Below are 17,870 nucleotides of genomic sequence, written 5' to 3' on the forward strand. Positions count from 1 at the left end.
TGGCAATTGAATGGACTGATTAGTTTTGTCACTAATAGTTCCTCTAAAATAGAAATAAACACTCTTGGCATAACAGTTTCAACAGCTTACCGATCACTGTACCTGTACACAGCCAATCTGTAAATAGCACATCCAACTACTTCATCCCCATATTGTTACTTATCCTGTTGCTCTTTTGCACCCCAGTATCTCACATCATCATCTGCACATCTATCACTCCAGTGTTAATGCTAAATTGTAATTATTTCGCCTCCATGGCCTATTTATTGCCTTACTTCCCTACTCTTCTACATTTGCACACACTGTACACAGATTTTTCTATTGTGTTATTGACTGTACGTTTGTTTATGTGTAACTCTGTGTTGTTGTTTTGTCGTACTGCTTTGCTTTGTCTTGGCCAGGTCGCAGTTGTAAATGAGAACTTGATCTCAACTCGCCTACCTGGTTAAATAAAGGTGAAATACAAAAATCAATTAAAAAAACATGCCCCTAAAAAAAAGTAGAGACTGGTGAGGACATGGGACCTCATATTAGAGGATCATCAGAGTCAGTACAGTTGCTCTATACCAAGTTATTCAGTTGAAATGTGACAATCATTGTGGAATGTATGTATACTGTTCTTATTATTCCGTAATAACTCATTTTGTTGCTCTCATTTTACAGTTTGAACTCCCTTGCGGTTGGCCTGAATTGGTTCGAAATATAGCCTAGGTTGGATAGAAGCAACAAGGAGATTTACTTTACAACATGGTCCATGCCATTACACAATCTTCCTTTGAAATAGAAAAAAAATAGATTCAATGTACAGACACAATCAAAAACATACACATTCAACACACTCTCTTCTTGGTTTCCATGGAAATGTATTCTTCAGTAAATGTAATACTGAATGTATTTTCTATGAAAGGAGTTAATAATTGTGCCCAGCCCACAGATTTCAGTGTTCAGCCTGAGGAAGGATGTGATTTGCCTTTTGGAGTTGGAGTTGGAGTTGGAGAGAAAGACTGAGAGTGTGTGTGTGTGTGTGTGTGTGTGTGTGTGTGTGTGCGTGTGTGTGTGTGTGTGTGTGTGTGTGTGTGTGTGTCTGTGTGTGTGTGTGTCTGTGTGTGTGTGTGTGTCTGTGTGTGTGTCTGTGTGTGCGTGTGCGTGTGCGTGTGTGTGTGTGCGTGTGTGTGTGTGTGTGTGTGTGTGTGTGTGTGTGTGTGTGTGTGTGTGTGTGTGTGTGTGTGTGTGTGTGTGTGTGTGTGTGTGTGCGTGCGTGCGTGTGTGCGTGCGCGAACTTCCTTCCTTACTTCCAACTCGACTGAGGCAGCTGGTGGAAACCATTTCGCAATTGCTGAGAGTACACTCCCAATGAGGGGGAAAAATGTCATGAGAAAGTGAGAGAACAATTGAAGAACGAAGAACAATTTATATACGCCTGGTAAAAACACAGTAGTTATTGAGCTGATAATGTTCGGTCCAGCTTCCTGAGGCACCAGGACATGTCTTGGGGCTGCTCTATGGAACCCGGCATGAGCTCATACAGGGGAAAGTAACTGAAAGGGGAACGCTGAAGAAAAACATACTATTCTAAGGGAAATAAAGACATGTACAACTGTCTGTTTCTCTCATTGACCTGTCTATGCATTCTCCCGGGTAAGTCCAACAACTTATGTTTAGGATTCCTGACAGTTGTGGATATAACCTTGATTTTAAAACCAGAATAAGGATGACCAACAAGCACCTGAAACAGGATGTCACTCAAGAAAAGAAAGGACAAGTAATCAATCAAACAATCTAATCTAAATTGATGTACCATCTGCTTTCCTACAAGAGAGGTTTCATGGGGAATAACTACTCTCAATTAGTTCTCTCTCATTACTATAAATGTAGATTGCTGTTAGGATATTCATTGCTGTAGATGCTGCTCCTCTGTTGTCTAGTGAATTGTTTGTATCATATTTATGTGTTCACTTTTTTTCAACTTTTGTTCCCTCAGGTCACGATGCAGAGGAGTGTGTGACTTCTATCTTGGCAAAGAGAGGTTCTGTTAACGTACCAAAAGGGGGCACTCTTTCCCTATCCTGTGTTGTTCAGCATTGTGGAGATGATGGCTGGACAGGAGGATGGGGTCTGTCAACAGAGGGACAGTTCCTTCTCTTTAGTCCCACTCCAAGGCATCATCTCTCCAATGTCACGTTGACAACCAATAGAACCCGTCTGCTCATGGACATCCTCAACGTCAACCAATCAGATTATGGAATGTACCAATGCCAGATCACCTGGGTTGAGGGATACACCAGTGTTGGACATATGACACATGTGAACATTACTGCAGGTACATATGGTCCTTCTATTGTTAATACATTTCATGCAAGTAATGTACAGTATGTATTCATTTATTTTTACCCCCAAAATAAGAAACAATCACAGAAAATGACCACTCCACATTCCGAAATGACAAATAGACTGGTATGTGCTCGGACATCATTGATTTTGCTGTACCCTTTCTCTGTAGCCACACCACCCACATCCGTGTGGAAGGTCTATTCCAGGGTGGCGGTGTATGTAAGTACCTGTTTGGTAATCACCCTGGTAATCACCCTGGTTTTGGTTCTGGGACTGGCTTGCCATAGAAGGTCAAAGGTCCCGTCTCAGCCCCCACCAATACCACCGCCGAACCCCCCGCCACGCTCCCGAAGCGCACGCAAGGACAAGCCCCGTAAGACATCTCTTTCTTTATCGATACAATTTCATAACATCTTGCTGCAGTGTGTTGACATGCACATTTCTACCACAGCACTGTACATGAACTTGCTATCCAATTGTACAGTTGAACGTGTCTACTGCTTATTTAAAGGCCAAGTCTAATGCTAATTTGTGAAGTGCCCAATTAGGTGTGCATTAATTCTGCTTTTGACTCGTATCTTTTCTTTGCAGCCACACCCAAGCCTAAACCAAAGATAGAGGTGCGTGTTCTTTGAATAATGGCTTCTGAATGGCCTTATCCTTAACCTTTTTCTAGAATGCTTCCTCGGGCTAACTTGAGTGTCTCTTTTCTTGCAGTTGGTCTATGCAGCTCTTTCAAAGGGCTGCCTTGAACAGCCGAATCCTAATCCTCAACGAGAAGCTGCACAGCCCACAGTCTACTCCTCTCTCCGCTTCTCCTGACTCAGTCAGACTTTTATATTGTAGAGACCTTAACCCATCTCCTACTCACTGAGCACACACTGGTTGAATCAACGTTGTTTCCACGTAATTTCAATGAAAGTACGTGGAACCAACGTGGAATAAGTGAAAGGGAAAGGGGGATACCTAGTCAGTTGTACAACTGAATGCATTCAACTGAAATGTGTCTTCTGCATTTAACCCAAGCCCTTCTGAATCAGAATAGACGTTGAATTGACGTCTGTGGCCAGTAGGTAGTGACCTCGTCAAATGGTTGGATCACTTGGCGTAAAGGCTTAGGCGTTGGCTTGACAGTCGCTGGACCTGGGTTCGAGTCCTGACCAAGGCTATCCCCTGAATTCACTACAATATTCACCTCCGCATGGAACAGGCTGTTTCGACCAAGTGGTCACATTTCAGAGCTCTGGATTGAACGATTTCAGGTGCGTTCTGTATTTTATATGTGCCATGCAGTGACTGCTATCCACGCACTCAGCTAGATGATGTGATGCCATGTGAAAATCATCTGAGAATATAATCTATGTTCAATGTCCTAAATAATGATGTGTCCAACAGTCTTTTATTTGTTAAAACTGTAATTATTATGTAATTGGTGGAAACTACTTTCTCTGCCGTGTGTTTTAATAAAACAAACTAGAACTGATGTTCCATACCAAAATATTGTCACTGCTAAGCAAAGTAGAGCGACTTGTATGAAATGTTTCCCCCTCCAAACAACGTTCTATGTAAAGCAGACCTGGGTTCAGATACTATTAGACACATTTCAAATACTTTGAGTGTTTGCTCTAGCCTGCCTGGAGGAGCAGAGGGGTGAGGTTTGCCGTTTTTTTTTTGGACTATTCCATTGGTCCATTAAGCCAGGCAAGCTCAATCAGGCAAATATATACATTATTTAAGATGATTTCAAGTAGTATTTGAACCCAGGTCTAAAGCACGCTATGTCCCTTTTAAAATGAACAGACAAGAACATTCAGATATGCCTCTGTTCCTTCCTGTGAGGTCACTGGATTAAGCAACACAACACAAATTGACACAAAATACAACATTTTATTTCATAATAAATTCTTAATGCCACATTACATAACGAAATATACATATGCATTTGTAGGCTTTTTAAATTAAAATGTCTTTTCATTTGACCTATTTCGTTAATTTAATCTGCAATTACATTTTTACATAACATCAATAGCAAAAGATAAAATCAATAAATTATGGCCTTATTAATAGAGAGTAGGCTGAGGGGCACTTGTGGATGCCCTCTACGAACTAAAAGACTAGTTCCTATTTAACTCTCTGCCCTGCTCAACTTTCTGAGTTTTTGTGTACCACATAACAGAACTCCAGTCACAAATACTCCAGCGATAAGAATGAACCTCTATAGTGCATGGATATTCTCCCAAACTCAAATATAGCTGGTCACATCAATGGAGACCTTGCCATTTCGATGCGTTCCTGGGTGAAGACATTCACACATGATTCGTTTATAATCATATAGCTTACAACAAGGTAAAGTTGCATTGTAATATCTTTTGGAACTACAATGCTCTAACATTTTTTTAACATCAAATGTTGTTTTTTTCTGTTTGTTTTCACTTAAGACTGAAAAATGAACCATCAAAATCACATAGCGCTCAATCACACTTCCAAAATACGTAAGATCCCTTTAAAATATTCTCTGGTCAATGATTTATTTTTGGAAAAATGTTAGTGAGAGAAAAAGAAAACATTGCGAAATGACTTGAACGGCTAAACATGATTTCCATGGAGCGGCCTGTGAGTTTCTCAGCTATGCATCCTTCATAAGCAGACATGTTTTCAACGAACATTGATGAACTGGGTGAAATACAACTGGATGTTTGTATAAGGGCATGTGGAAAGCAGACCTGGGTTCAAATACTATATTAAACCATTTCAAATCCATGATCTGTGCTTGATTAACTTGCCTGTCCCAAAAACTGCAAACCAAGGCAGGCTGGAGCGCACACTCAAAGTATTTGAATGATTTCAAATAGTATTTGAATGCAGGTTTTGGATTCACCAGACACCCACAGCTAAACGTAAACCAAATAAAACCTTATCCAAACTCTCTGCTCAACCTCTCACACAGTGAGAAGCACCCGGAAGGTGAAAGGGTTTCAGAAAGATTGTAAGGCGCGACTTTGGCTATATTAAGCTTGTGACAGAGCGCAATGGCATTTTTCTTTTCATGTGAGCAAATCTCCACTAATAGAGCACTTGGTTCATGAGGGTAAAGTCCCTTCCTTCTGCAGCTTAAGACAAACTTGAATACTTCAAAACTGTTTGATGAGGATTGAGCCATAGAGATAAACACTGTATCTATCAATTCCATGTCAATTCAGGAAGTATAGTTAAATTCCAACTGTCCTCAATATCTTCCTATGAGATAAAAAAAAAAAAAGGAACGGAAATGGAATTGACCGTAACCCTAGAAACCCTAGTATCTATACAGTATATAAATACTGTATCTATCTCTATTGTGGATTGATCCATTCTATTGACCTGCGTTGACTGTGCAGCAGATACATACTGTACGTGAGGCCAAGGGGTTTAGACGACCAGCATTACAACAGGTGACTTAAAAAGCAGCTAAACTACTGCAGCAGGAACTCCTTGTCAGGCAATAGAGGAACTGTCCCCAAACAGACATACTGGGGCAAAGGCAAGAGAGACAGTCCCCCAGGTTAACAACAACATCCCTTTCTGAAGGACAGTACAACAACTTACACCAACCTGGACCCAGATATGGAGATCATAACAGAAGAGGACAACAATAAGCAATCACTGTAATAGGAGAGATGAGTCCAGCGGAAAAGTGACCCATCACCACAGTGTCATAAATCAGTGACCACGAATGTTGTGAGGTTAAAGGCCCAGTGCAGTCAAAAACGAGATTGTCCTGTGTTTTATATATATTTCCACACTATGAGGTTGGTATAATACTGTGAAATAGTGAAAAGGATGATAATGCCCTTTTAGTGTAGGAGCTGTTTGAAAAGAGCTCCTGAAATTTCAGCCTGTTCTGCTGGGATAGAGGTTTGGCCTTCCACGGTGACATCACCATGCGGTAAATTGGTTAATAGACCAATAAGAAAGAGAGTTCCAAACCTCTCTGCCAATAATAGCTCATTTTCATTGTTCCCTCCCCACAGGCCTAGCAAGATTCTTGCTTGAGAAATTGCCCTTTGCTAAGAAGCTATTTCTGTTTCTTTTTGACAATTTGAATTGAAAACAATCACAGTAAGGTACTTAGCTGTTACCCAGAAATGATTGGATATTGAGATAAACATGCCTGCATTGGACCTTTAACCTTTGCCTTGTCTAGTTGTATCAGGTTAATGTTGCAGATGAGTATTTTAATCAGACCAGGGGCCAATAAACATGTGGTGTGATGTCAGCAACACGTGGGCACCTCTCACTGTGAGCTATTTCTATACCAGACATGTCGAGAGAGAGATACTGAGAGGAACCTTTCTTTCACCCCTTCTTAGTTCAGACTCACAGGATTCTCTCTCCTTTCCAGCTCAGTATCTGTCTGTGTGTGTATGCTCTTACGCACTAGCTAGTTCACTTAATTCCCTTAAGTCATGAAGGTAAGTACATTTTGGGATTCCATTGTGATGCGTGGGTGATGTTGTGGCTGTTTTTTGCTCCAACAGCCAGTGTTGTCCCTTTTTTGGAATATCCAGATTTCTACTCGGACTGCAATAGAAAATAACAGAAATGTCCCATTACAACAACATCATCATCATCACTATTCGAATGAGAGATCAAGCTGACAGGTTAATGCAGGATCTCTAGCTAGATAGTGTACTGAAGATAAGAGATTAGGTGTAGTGAAGGGGCTCTGATACAGAACCTAGCTCAGAGCAGACAGTGTAGTGAAGGGGCTCTGATACAGAACCTAGCTCAGAGCAGACAGTGTAGTGAAGGGGCTCTGATACAGAACCTAGCTCAGAGCAGACAGTGTAGTGAAGGGACTGTGATACAGAACCTAGCTCAGAGCAGACAGTGTAGTGAAGGGGCTCTGATACAGAACCTAGCTCAGAGCAGACAGTGTAGTGAAGGGACTGTGATACAGAACCTAGCTCAGAGCAGACAGTGTAGTGAAGGGACTGTGATACAGAACCTAGCTCAGAGCAGACAGTGTAGTGAAGGGACTGTGATACAGAACCTAGCTCAGAGCAGACAGTGTAGTGAAGGGACTGTGATACAGAACCTAGCTCAGAGCAGACAGTGTAGTGAAGGGACTGTGATACAGAACCTAGCTCAGAGCAGACAGTGTAGTGAAGGGACTGTGATACAGAACCTAGTTCAGAGCAGACAGTGTAGTGAAGGGACTGTGATACAGACCCTAGCTCAGAGCAGACAGTGTAGTGAAGGGACTGTGATACAGAACCTAGCTCAGAGCAGACAGTGTAGTGAAGGGACTGTGATTTATAAAAGCAATAAGGCACCTCGGGGGTTGGTGGTATATATACCACGGCTAAGGCTGTATCCAGTCACTCAGCGTTGCGTTGTGCATAAGAATGCCCGTTAGCCGTGGTATATTGACCATATACCACACCTCCTGTGTCTTATTGCTATATATAGTATAGTACAGTGCAGTATAGTATAATACAGTATAATATAGTATAATACAGTACAGTATAGTATATTACAGTAGAGTACAGTACAGTATAGCATAGTACAGTGCAGTATAGTATAATACAGTACAGTATATTACAGTAGAGTACAGTACAGTATAGCATAGTACAGTGCAGTATATTACAGTAGAGTACAGTACAGTATAGCATAGTACAGTGCAGTATAGTATAATACAGTACAGTATAGTATATTACAGTAGAGTACAGTACAGTATAGTATAGTACAGTGCAGTATAGTATAATACAGTACAGTATATTACAGTAGAGTACAGTACAGTATAGCATAGTACAGTACAGTATATTACAGTAGAGTACAGTACAGTATAGCATAGTACAGTACAGTATATTACAGTAGAGTACAGTACAGTATAGCATAATACAGTGCAGTATAGTATAATACAGTACAGTATAGTATATTACAGTAGAGTACAGTACAGTATAGTATAGTACAGTGCAGTATAGTATACTATATTACAGTAGAGTACAGTACAGTATAGTATAGTACAGTGCAGTATAGTATAATATATTACAGTAGAGTACAGTACAGTATAGCATAGTACAGTGCAGTATAGTATAATATATTACAGTAGAGTACAGTACAGTATAGCATAGTACAGTGAGACATCACTTACTGTTGTGGAGTGGCTCATCTTGTCAAAGCGGAACTTCAAGTTTGACCTGGGAGACATCTTACTCTTCACATCTGGAGGGAGAATAAGATAAAGCCTCCGTTAAACAGACGAATACATAGTCTATTATTTAGTGTCAATCACACATTGAGGATGAGGAAACATACTCGCAAACAATCCCGTAAGTAACATGAGCTTCCTGATAGTAAAGAACGTAAACAAACCCACGACTGTACTCTAGAGTGTAACACATGGACACAGAGGGCATAGAGACCTACAGTATATAACAGTGGTGGTTGAAAACCATACTCATGTGTTGAGCAAGCCTAATGACTTGCAGAATGCCTAGACTTTAGCCCAGAGGGCTAACACGGTCTTGTGGTACGCAGGAGACCCAGGTTTGGATCCCGGTCAGTCACACCTAGGTGTTGTGTAGTGTATCAGTGTTTACCTGTGGGACTGCGACACATGATGAGGGGGGTGGCCGAGCCTTGGCTCTCCACGCTGAGGGAAGGGAAGGGGCTGAACACGGACGACGAGGCTATGGACGGATGGGTTCCCTGGGAGAGGAGGAGGAGGAGGATGACGATGAGGAAAAAGAGGAAGAGGGACGGACGACGACGAGGAGGAAGAGGAAGGAGAAGAGGAAGATGAGGATGAGCTGTCAGGGTGAGGGTAGTCATCCATTTGTATGCTTTCACTGTCACACACACTACAGACTACACACTACAGACTACACACTACAGACTACACACTACAGACTACACACTACAGACTACACACTACAGACTACAAACTACAGACTACACACTACAGACTACACACTACAGACTACACACTACAGACTACACACTACAGACTACAAACTACAGACTACAGACTACACACTACACACTACAGACTACAGACTAGGGCTACTAATTCAAGGCAGACAGACTTCAGCTGGAATTACTACACATGGTCGGTTTTCAGCAGTGTGCTGCCGCTGTGCTCTCCAAAACTGCTCCGGAGGGACACACAAATTCCAGCCGTAGGATATTAACAGAGTTCTGTTTAACAGCAAGACTGTAAACTGAGCTGTAAACTCTGGAACAGCAGTTTTGTGTGTGTAAACACGAATCTGTTTGTGTAATGTGTGGATGATACAACAATGATATGACATTCTCATCCTTTGCCAAGCGTGCGTGATTGACATCCAACACAATATGATCCAGAGAGAGTGACAGGAACCATAATTGACTTAATCACCAGCTGTCATGAGGTTGCATCCCCTCTATTTCTTCTCTCAGTGCTGCCAGATCCTCTCACATCATTCCAACTGTGCAATTTGTTGATGCCTTCATGCAGTTAATGATAAAACAAACATGGTCCTTATACAATACATCATTTTGGATCCCACCACTTCTGAGCACCACAGGCCTATGACCTGCCCAATTTTGTGCCAGAAGTACCATGCCGGTCCTGATCCAAATGCTATGGCTCACCCAAGCCCATCTCAACAACACCCCACTCCCCTACCCCTCTGCTCTACAGCCACCTGTCGCCCTGTCTCCCAGCCCACCGCCTCATTGTCCCCCTGACCCCCCTACTCCCTATCCCCCAACCCTCTGTCCATCCTCCATACACCCCCCAGCACAATGCCCCAAGGGCCTCCCCCTCCCCAGCCCCCTGTCTCTCCAGTGGCGTGGCCGCGGGCCCTCACAGTGTCAAGCTCCTCCAGGGCCTCTCCCTCTCCAGTGGTGCTGCTGAAGCTGCTGGTGCTGGAGGACGAGCGAGAGATGTTGGGTCTGCTGCTGCTGCAGTCCTTCAGCTTGAGGAACGGCCTGGTGACAGGAGGTAGAGGAACAGCATTAGAGGAGGGGAGAGAAGAGGGAATGGAAGGAGAGGAGACGAGAGGAAAAGATAGGAGAGGAGAGGAGAAGGGATGGAAGGAGAGGAGACGAGAGGAAAAGATAGGAGAGGAGAGGAGAAGGGATGGAAGGAGAGGAGACGAGAGGAAAATATAGGAGAGGGGAGGAGAGGAGAAGGAAGGAGAGGAGACGAGAGGAAAAGATAGTAGAGGGGAGGAGAGGAGAGGGGATGGAAGGAGAGGAGAAAAGAGGAAAAGATAGGAGAGGGGAGGAGAGGAGAGGAGAGGGGATGGGAGGAGAGGAGAGGAAAAGAGAGGGGAGGAGAGGGGATGGAAGGAGAGGAGGCGAGAGGAAAAGATAGGAGAGGGGATGGAAGGAGAGGATAAAAGAGGTAAAGATAGGAGAGGGGATGGGATGGAAGGAGATGAGATGAAAAGATAGGAGAGGGGAGGAGAGGAAAGGAGACAAGAGGAAAAGAGAGGGGAGGAGAGGAGAGGAGACAAGAGGAAAAGAGAGGGGAGGAGAGGGGATGGAAGGAGAGGAGGCGAGAGGAAAAGATAGGAGAGGGGATGGAAGGAGAGGAGGCGAGAGGAAAAGAGAGGGGATGGAAGGAGAGGAGGCGAGAGGAAAAGAGAGGGGAGGAGAGGGGATGGAAGGAGAGGAGGCGAGAGGAAAAGATAGGAGAGGGGATGGAAGGAGAGGATAAAAGAGGAAAAGATAGGAGAGGGGATGGAAGGAGATGAGATGAAAAGATAGGAGAGGGGAGGAGAGGAGAGGAGACAAGAGGAAAAGAGAGGGGAGGAGAGGGGATGGGAGTAGAGGAGAGGTTTACAAAGCATCTGCACACCTCATGCACATCTTGTGTGTTCATGTCCAGTGTTTTGTTTGTGGTTCATCTCACCTCTCCTTGTTGGGGCAGATCTCTGGCGAGCTGGGGTTGGACGACGTCTCTGATCTCCCTTCCTGTCCGAGGGGGCAAATGTCTGGGGTCTTTTGGTCACTGCAACAACATACAGACCAAGTTAGCAGATAGAACAAGTACACAATGACATGACAAAAGCCTCAGTATTAGTGATGATAAATACACAAACCAAAAGTTGACCTGAATGCAAAGCCTGCTCCCAGATCTGTTTGTGATGTATTGCCAGCTCCTGTGGTCATTAACAAAACAGCCCAAACAGATCTGGGACCGGGCTATGGAAAGCCTGCTGACCTGCGTGCGTGTCTGTCCGAGGGGCTCTCTGTGCTGGAGTGGAGGCGGGGGAAGAGGCCTGAACGACGCTTCACTGGACTCTTTAGGGGAGACTTGGCTGACAGCACTGGTGGCTGGAGAGAGAGACACAGCATTAACAAGCAGACAATATACAGATTTAAGAGGCTGATAGAGCTCAATAAAGGCAGATTTGGGCTACATTGTGATGGACCACTACCCTTCACATACAAAACAGTTGAAACTACATCAGCACACCGATTCTATGATTATGTTATATGGATGGGACTGTTTGCAAAAGTACATGTTGATATCATAAGACTAATTGGAGCAAATGTTTGCAATTTACCACGATTATGTGTATGCCCAGTTTAATTTGTGTGTAAATATGACTTTATGACCTCAAGCACTCCTCCCCCTCCACCCTCTCCCCCCTGCTCACCGAGAAGGTACTCTTTGTGCACTCGGTGCTCTGCGGCAGCCCCCCTCCACTCAAGCTGGCCGGGACCCCCCCTCCCACCCCTGGACTCCGGTGACGGTGGGACCCTACCATGGTCTCCATGGAGTGACTCCGGACGCGCATCGCACGCTAGGGGACAGGGACAGAGATGGGGACAGAGATGGGGACAGAGGAGGGGACAGAGACGGGGACAGAGATGGGGACAGAGGAGGGGACAGAGACGGGGACAGAGACGGGGACAGAGGAGGGGACAGAGACGGGGACAGAGACGGGGACAGAGGAGGGGACAGAAACGGGGACAGAGACGGGGACAGAGACGGGGACAGAGACGGGGACAGAGGAGGGGACAGAGACGGGGACAGAGACGGGGACAGAGGAGGGGACAGAGACGGGGACAGAGACGGGGACAGAGACGGGGACAGAGGAGGGGACAGAGACGGGGACAGAGACGGGGACAGAGGAGGGGACAGAGATGGGGACAGAGACGGGGACAGAGGAGGGGATAGAGATGGGGACAGAGACGGGGACAGAGGAGGGAGCGGAGACGGGACAGAGACGGGGACAGAGGAGGGAGCGGAGACGGGACAGAGGAGGGGATAGAGACGGGGACAGAGACGGGGACAGAGGAGGGAGCGGAGACGGGACAGAGACGGGGATAGAGACGGGGACAGAGACGGGGACAGAGGAGGGAGCGGAGACGGGACAGAGACGGGACAGAGGAGGGGATAGAGACGGGGACAGAGGAGGGGATAGAGACGGGGACAGAGACGGGGACAGAGGAGGGAGCGGAGATGGGACAGAGAGGGGGATAGAGACGGGGACAGAGACGGGGACAGAGGAGGGAGCGGAGACGGGACAGAGAGGGACAGAGATAGAGACGGGGACAGAGACGGGGACAGAGGAGGGAGCGGAGACGGGACAGAGACGGGGACAGAGGAGGGAGCGAGACGGGGACAGAGACGGGACAGACACAGAGGAGGGAGCGGAGACGGGACAGAGACGGGGACAGAGGACAGGGAGCGGAGACGGGACAGAGACGGGACAGAGGACGGGGACAGAGGAGGGAGCGGAGACGGGACAGAGACGGGACAGAGACGGGACAGAGACGGGGACAGAGGAGGGGATAGAGACGGGGACAGAGACGGGGACAGAGGAGGGAGCGGAGACGGGACAGAGACGGGACAGAGACGGGACAGAGACGGGGACAGAGGAGGGAGCAGAGAGAGAGAGGGAGCGGGACGGGGACAGAGACGGGACAGAGACGGGGACAGAGAGGGAGCAGGGGACAGAGGACAGAGGAGGGATAGAGACGGGGACAGAGACGGGGACAGAGGAGGGAGCGGAGACGGGACAGAGACGGGACAGAGACGGGACAGAGACGGGGACAGAGGAGGGAGCGGAGACGGGACAGAGACGGGGACAGAGGAGGGAGCGAGACGGGACAGAGACGGGACAGAGAGGGGATAGAGACGGGGACAGAGACGGGGACAGAGCAGGGAGCGGAGACGGGACAGAGACGGGACAGAGGAGGGGAGCGGGATGGGACAGAGACGGGGACAGAGGAGGGAGCGGAGACGGGGACAGAGACGGGGACAGAGGAGGGAGCGGAGACGGGACAGAGACGGGGACAGGGACGGGGGACAGAGAGGGACGGGGACAGAGACGGGGACAGAGGAGGGAGCGGAGATGGGACAGAGACGGGGACAGAGGAGGGAGCGGAGATGGGACAGAGACGGGGACAGAGAGGGAGCGGAGACGGGACAGAGACGGGACAGAGAGGGAGACAGAGAGACAGGGACAGAGGGGACAGAGGAGAGGAGGGGAGACGGAGACGGGACAGAGAGGGAGAGATGGGACAGAGACAGGGACAGAGGACAGGGAGGGAGCGGAGACGGGACAGAGACGGGGACAGAGGAGGGAGCGGAGACGGGACAGAGACGGGGACAGAGACGGGACAGAGACGGGGACAGAGGAGGGGAGCGGAGACGGGACAGAGACGGGGACAGAGGAGGGAGCGGAGGGACAGAGACGGGGACAGAGGAGGGAGCGGAGACAGAGACGGGGACAGAGGAGGGGATAGAGACGACGGGACAGAGACGGGGACAGAGGAGGGAGCGGAGACGGGACAGAGACGGGGACAGAGACGGGGGGACAGAGGAGGGGGAGCGGAGACGGGACAGAGACGGGGACAGAGGAGGGAGCGGGACAGAGACGGGACAGAGGAGGGGACAGAGGAGGGGATAGGGGGGACAGAGGGGACAGGGACAGAGGGACAGGGACGGGAGACAGAGACGGGGACAGAGACAGGGACAGGGAGGGGAGAGGAGGGGACAGAGACAGAGACGGGACAGAGACGGGGGGACAGAGACGGGGACAGAGGAGGGAGCGGAGACGGGACAGAGACGGGACAGAGGAGGGGATAGAGACGGGGACAGAGACGGGGACAGAGGAGGGAGCGGAGACGGGACAGAGACGGGGACAGAGGAGGGAGCGGAGACGGGACAGAGACGGGACAGAGGAGGGGATAGAGACGGGGACAGAGGAGGGGATAGAGACGGGGACAGAGACGGGGACAGAGGAGGGGATAGAGACGGGGACAGAGACGGGACAGAGATGGGACAGAGACGGGGACAGAGGAGGGGATAGAGACGGGGACAGAGACGGGGACAGAGGAGGGAGCGGAGACGGGACAGAGACGGGACAGAGACGGGATAGAGACGGGACAGAGACGGGATAGAGACGGGGACAGAGACGGGGACAGAGGAGGGAGCGGAGACGGGACAGAGACGGGGACAGGGACGGGGACAGAGGAGGGGATAGAGACGGGGACAGAGACAGGGACAGAGGAGGGGATAGAGACGGGGACAGAGGAGGGAGCGGAGACGGGACAGAGAGGGGGATAGAGACGGGGACAGAGACGGGGACAGAGGAGGGAGCGGAGACGGGACAGAGAGGGGGATAGAGACGGGGACAGAGACGGGGACAGAGGAGGGAGCGGAGACGGGACAGAGACGGGACAGAGGAGGGGATAGAGACGGGGACAGAGACGGGGACAGAGGAGGGAGCGGAGACGGGACAGAGACGGGGACAGAGACGGGACAGAGACGGGGACAGAGGAGGGGATAGAGACGGGGACAGAGACGGGGACAGAGACGGGACAGAGACAGGACAGAGACGGGATAGAGACGGGGACAGAGACGGGGCCAGAGGAGGGAGCGGAGACGGGACAGAGACGGGACAGAGACGGGACAGAGACAGGACAGAGACGGGATAGAGACGGGGACAGAGACGGGGCCAGAGGAGGGAGCGGAGACGGGACAGAGACGGGGACAGGGACGGGGACAGAGGAGGGGATAGAGACGGGGACAGAGACAGGGACAGAGGAGGGGATAGAGACGGGGACAGAGGAGGGAGCGGAGACGGGACAAGGATTGGACAGAGACGGGGACAGAGATGGGGACAGAGGAGGGAGCGGAGACGGAGTGAGAGAGTAAAGAGGACAGAGGAAGAGAAGGGAAATTAATACAGTCATTATCTCAGCACACAGTTGAGACAAGCACAGTACCCCTGGATGGAGAACATGTTCTGAGGTAAAGGAGGCTTGCTTAAGGGCCCAACCCAAGGGCCCAACATCTTTAGGATGTGAACCCAGCAGCCCTCCAGTTTCCAGATCAATTGACCCCATTTTCTTCCCAGCGCCTGACCCGGGATTTGAACTGGTCCAACTACCTACTGCATCCTGCAACTAAACCGAACCTGTGTACTCGTCAATTTCCAAAGCTCTTTGACTGTGGTGTGTATTAAACTCTCATGGACAGACTTCGTAAACATGGAGCATATGGCCAAATGAAGCAAGATTAGGTGAGTATTATAGAATATTCTTTATGTATTCTATTGATAATGTGGTTGGGTAAAATGAATGTATCTGATATTGATCCAATCAGATTTATGTTCATGGGAAAGGTCAAACCTGCAATTACAGTGTACTGTCAGCAGAGAGTGCACTTCTCCTACACAGAGGAATAAGGAGAGAAAATGCAATGCATGGACAGTGAGAGATATGAATATTAACAGTGTTGGGGAGTAGCGAACTACATGTAAATCAACTAGTAATGAAATTATAATCTAGGTAGTGTTTCAGTAGTGTTTTACTAGTGGAACTACGTACTACTTTTTAAAATCTAAAATAACATAAAATATGGATAAACAAGAATTTCCTTTCTTTTTTTTGGCATCAGACCTGCCTAATTCTCAGTTGAAACGTGTTCAACAGGCTAAATTACACATTGTGTTAGCATCTGACTCCAGAATGATCCGGGTTTTTTTGTTGTTGCAATTTGTAGTCTACGACATTTCAGATTTAGCTATGATAATGTATCACAAAGTAGTTTGGGTGTAGTGAACTACTTTTTCAAAGTAGCTTTCGTTATGCGAACTATATTGGTCTTAAAGGTAGCTTTAGTGTCCCTTAACCTCTTCCAGTGTGAAGTAATTGGTAGCTCCGTAAACTATATTTTCAAAGTAGCTTCCCCAACACTGAATATGACTGATAATGATGTTCTGTGTACTAGGCTACTATCTGAGGTCACTGAAATCGTGAAGGAAATCACCACAAGCCTCATGATAATGTGTCATCACTAGGAGGTCAGACTAAGGGAAATAGGGGCGCTGGGTGTTAGTCGCCAGGGCATAAAACACAACAAACAAAACCACCGGAATAGTCTTTATTGAGTGTTTCAATGTTTGGAGATGATTTCAAGACGTGCTTTGTTCTGATTCTCAATCAGTATGATACAGTATCTGCGACGACAGGTAATAGACAATGACTGCTGTTGTAGAGATGAGCACAGCATCCCCAGTGGTTGAACGAGTGGCATGTAACACACACCTCCACACTGCCTGTGAACACAGCGAGACACCATATGGTCAGACAGGGGGGATGGGGGAGGGAGGAAGGAAGGGAGAGAGACGGGTAAGGTGGTACGATGATTAACATCCCGTAATCTCAACCAACAGCAGCGTGGCGGGAGACAGAGAGAAAGAGAGGGAGAGAGGGAGAGAGGGAGAGAGGGAGAGAGGGAGAGAGGGAGAGAAATAGAGAGGGGGTCTGTGTGTCTGCGTGTCAGAGAGAGAGAGAGACAGAGAGAGAGAGAGGGAGAGAAATAGAGAGGGGGTCTGTGTGTCTGCGTGTGAGAGAGAGACAGAGAGAGAGCGCTGGACAGAGAGAAAGGGAGAGAGAGACAGCGCGAGAGAGAGAGAGAGAGAGAGAGAGAGAGAGAGAGAGAGAGAGAGAGAGAGAGAGAGAGAGAGAGAGAGAGAGAGAGAGAGAGAGAGAAAGAGAGAGGGGGTCTGTGTGTCTGCGTGTGAGAGAGAGAGAGAGAGAGAGCGCTGGACAGAGAGAAAGGGAGAGAGAGACAGCGCGAGAGAGAGAGAGAGAGAGAGAGAGAGAGAGAGAGAGAGAGAGAGAGAGAGAGAGAGAGAGAGAGAAAGAGAGAGAGAGACAACATCAGTAGACTAGATAGGTGAAAGAGAGGGTACAGGACAGGTTCAGACAGGTTCAGACAGGTTCAGACAGGTTCAGACATGGCGTCAGATGACGAGGTAAAGAACTGTGTTAAAGAGTCACCTTGAAGGACTCCAGCAGTCCCCCATGGCCCCCGTTCTCCAGCTTGTCCTCCTCCCCAGCGTGGCCGAGCCCCAGAGTAGCCTGGGTCTGTCTGTGGAGCTCATCGTGAAGGTTATCCAGCAAGGCAGCTCGCGTCCGCCCCTGGAACACACACACCCACAGACGCATGTACACACGTATGCATAGAGACACACAGACACACACAGACGCACAGATGCAAGCAAACACACACACACGAAACAACACCACCACGTTTCATT

The 17,870-nt window shown here is 48.2% G+C and overlaps 2 protein-coding genes across 12 annotated transcripts in view; one reads left to right on the forward strand and one right to left on the reverse strand.

Annotated features, from left to right (window-relative positions):
• Window positions 1–1,307: 1,307 nt before the first annotated feature.
• On the forward strand, window positions 1,308–3,814 carry LOC123992969. Its single transcript, XM_046294664.1, has 5 exons — window positions 1,308–1,638; window positions 1,982–2,320; window positions 2,501–2,704; window positions 2,923–2,951; window positions 3,049–3,814. Exons 1-5 carry the CDS (start codon window positions 1,590–1,592, stop codon window positions 3,151–3,153), a joined length of 726 nt encoding a protein of 241 aa, XP_046150620.1. The 5' UTR covers window positions 1,308–1,589; the 3' UTR covers window positions 3,154–3,814.
• Window positions 3,815–4,198: 384 nt separating this feature from the next.
• The window catches only part of LOC123992968 (rap1 GTPase-activating protein 2-like), a 158,539-nt gene continuing 144,867 nt past the window's right edge, over window positions 4,199–17,870 (reverse strand). For all 11 annotated transcript variants that reach the window (XM_046294655.1, XM_046294654.1, XM_046294656.1 and 8 more), the window contains 8 exons: window positions 17,611–17,751; window positions 11,967–12,113; window positions 11,528–11,640; window positions 11,216–11,314; window positions 10,167–10,287; window positions 8,916–9,024; window positions 8,468–8,538; window positions 4,199–6,891 (listed from right to left, as the gene is read on the reverse strand). In XM_046294655.1, the coding sequence (XP_046150611.1) occupies window positions 6,883–6,891; window positions 8,468–8,538; window positions 8,916–9,024; window positions 10,167–10,287; window positions 11,216–11,314; window positions 11,528–11,640; window positions 11,967–12,113; window positions 17,611–17,751 (810 nt within the window). In that variant the 3' untranslated portion in view covers window positions 4,199–6,882. The remainder of the gene's footprint in view (window positions 6,892–8,467; window positions 8,539–8,915; window positions 9,025–10,166; window positions 10,288–11,215; window positions 11,315–11,527; window positions 11,641–11,966; window positions 12,114–17,610; window positions 17,752–17,870) is intronic.

The sequence above is a fragment of the Oncorhynchus gorbuscha genome, linkage group LG13, assembly GCF_021184085.1.
Source record: "Oncorhynchus gorbuscha isolate QuinsamMale2020 ecotype Even-year linkage group LG13, OgorEven_v1.0, whole genome shotgun sequence".
Lineage (NCBI taxonomy): Eukaryota > Metazoa > Chordata > Actinopteri > Salmoniformes > Salmonidae > Oncorhynchus > Oncorhynchus gorbuscha.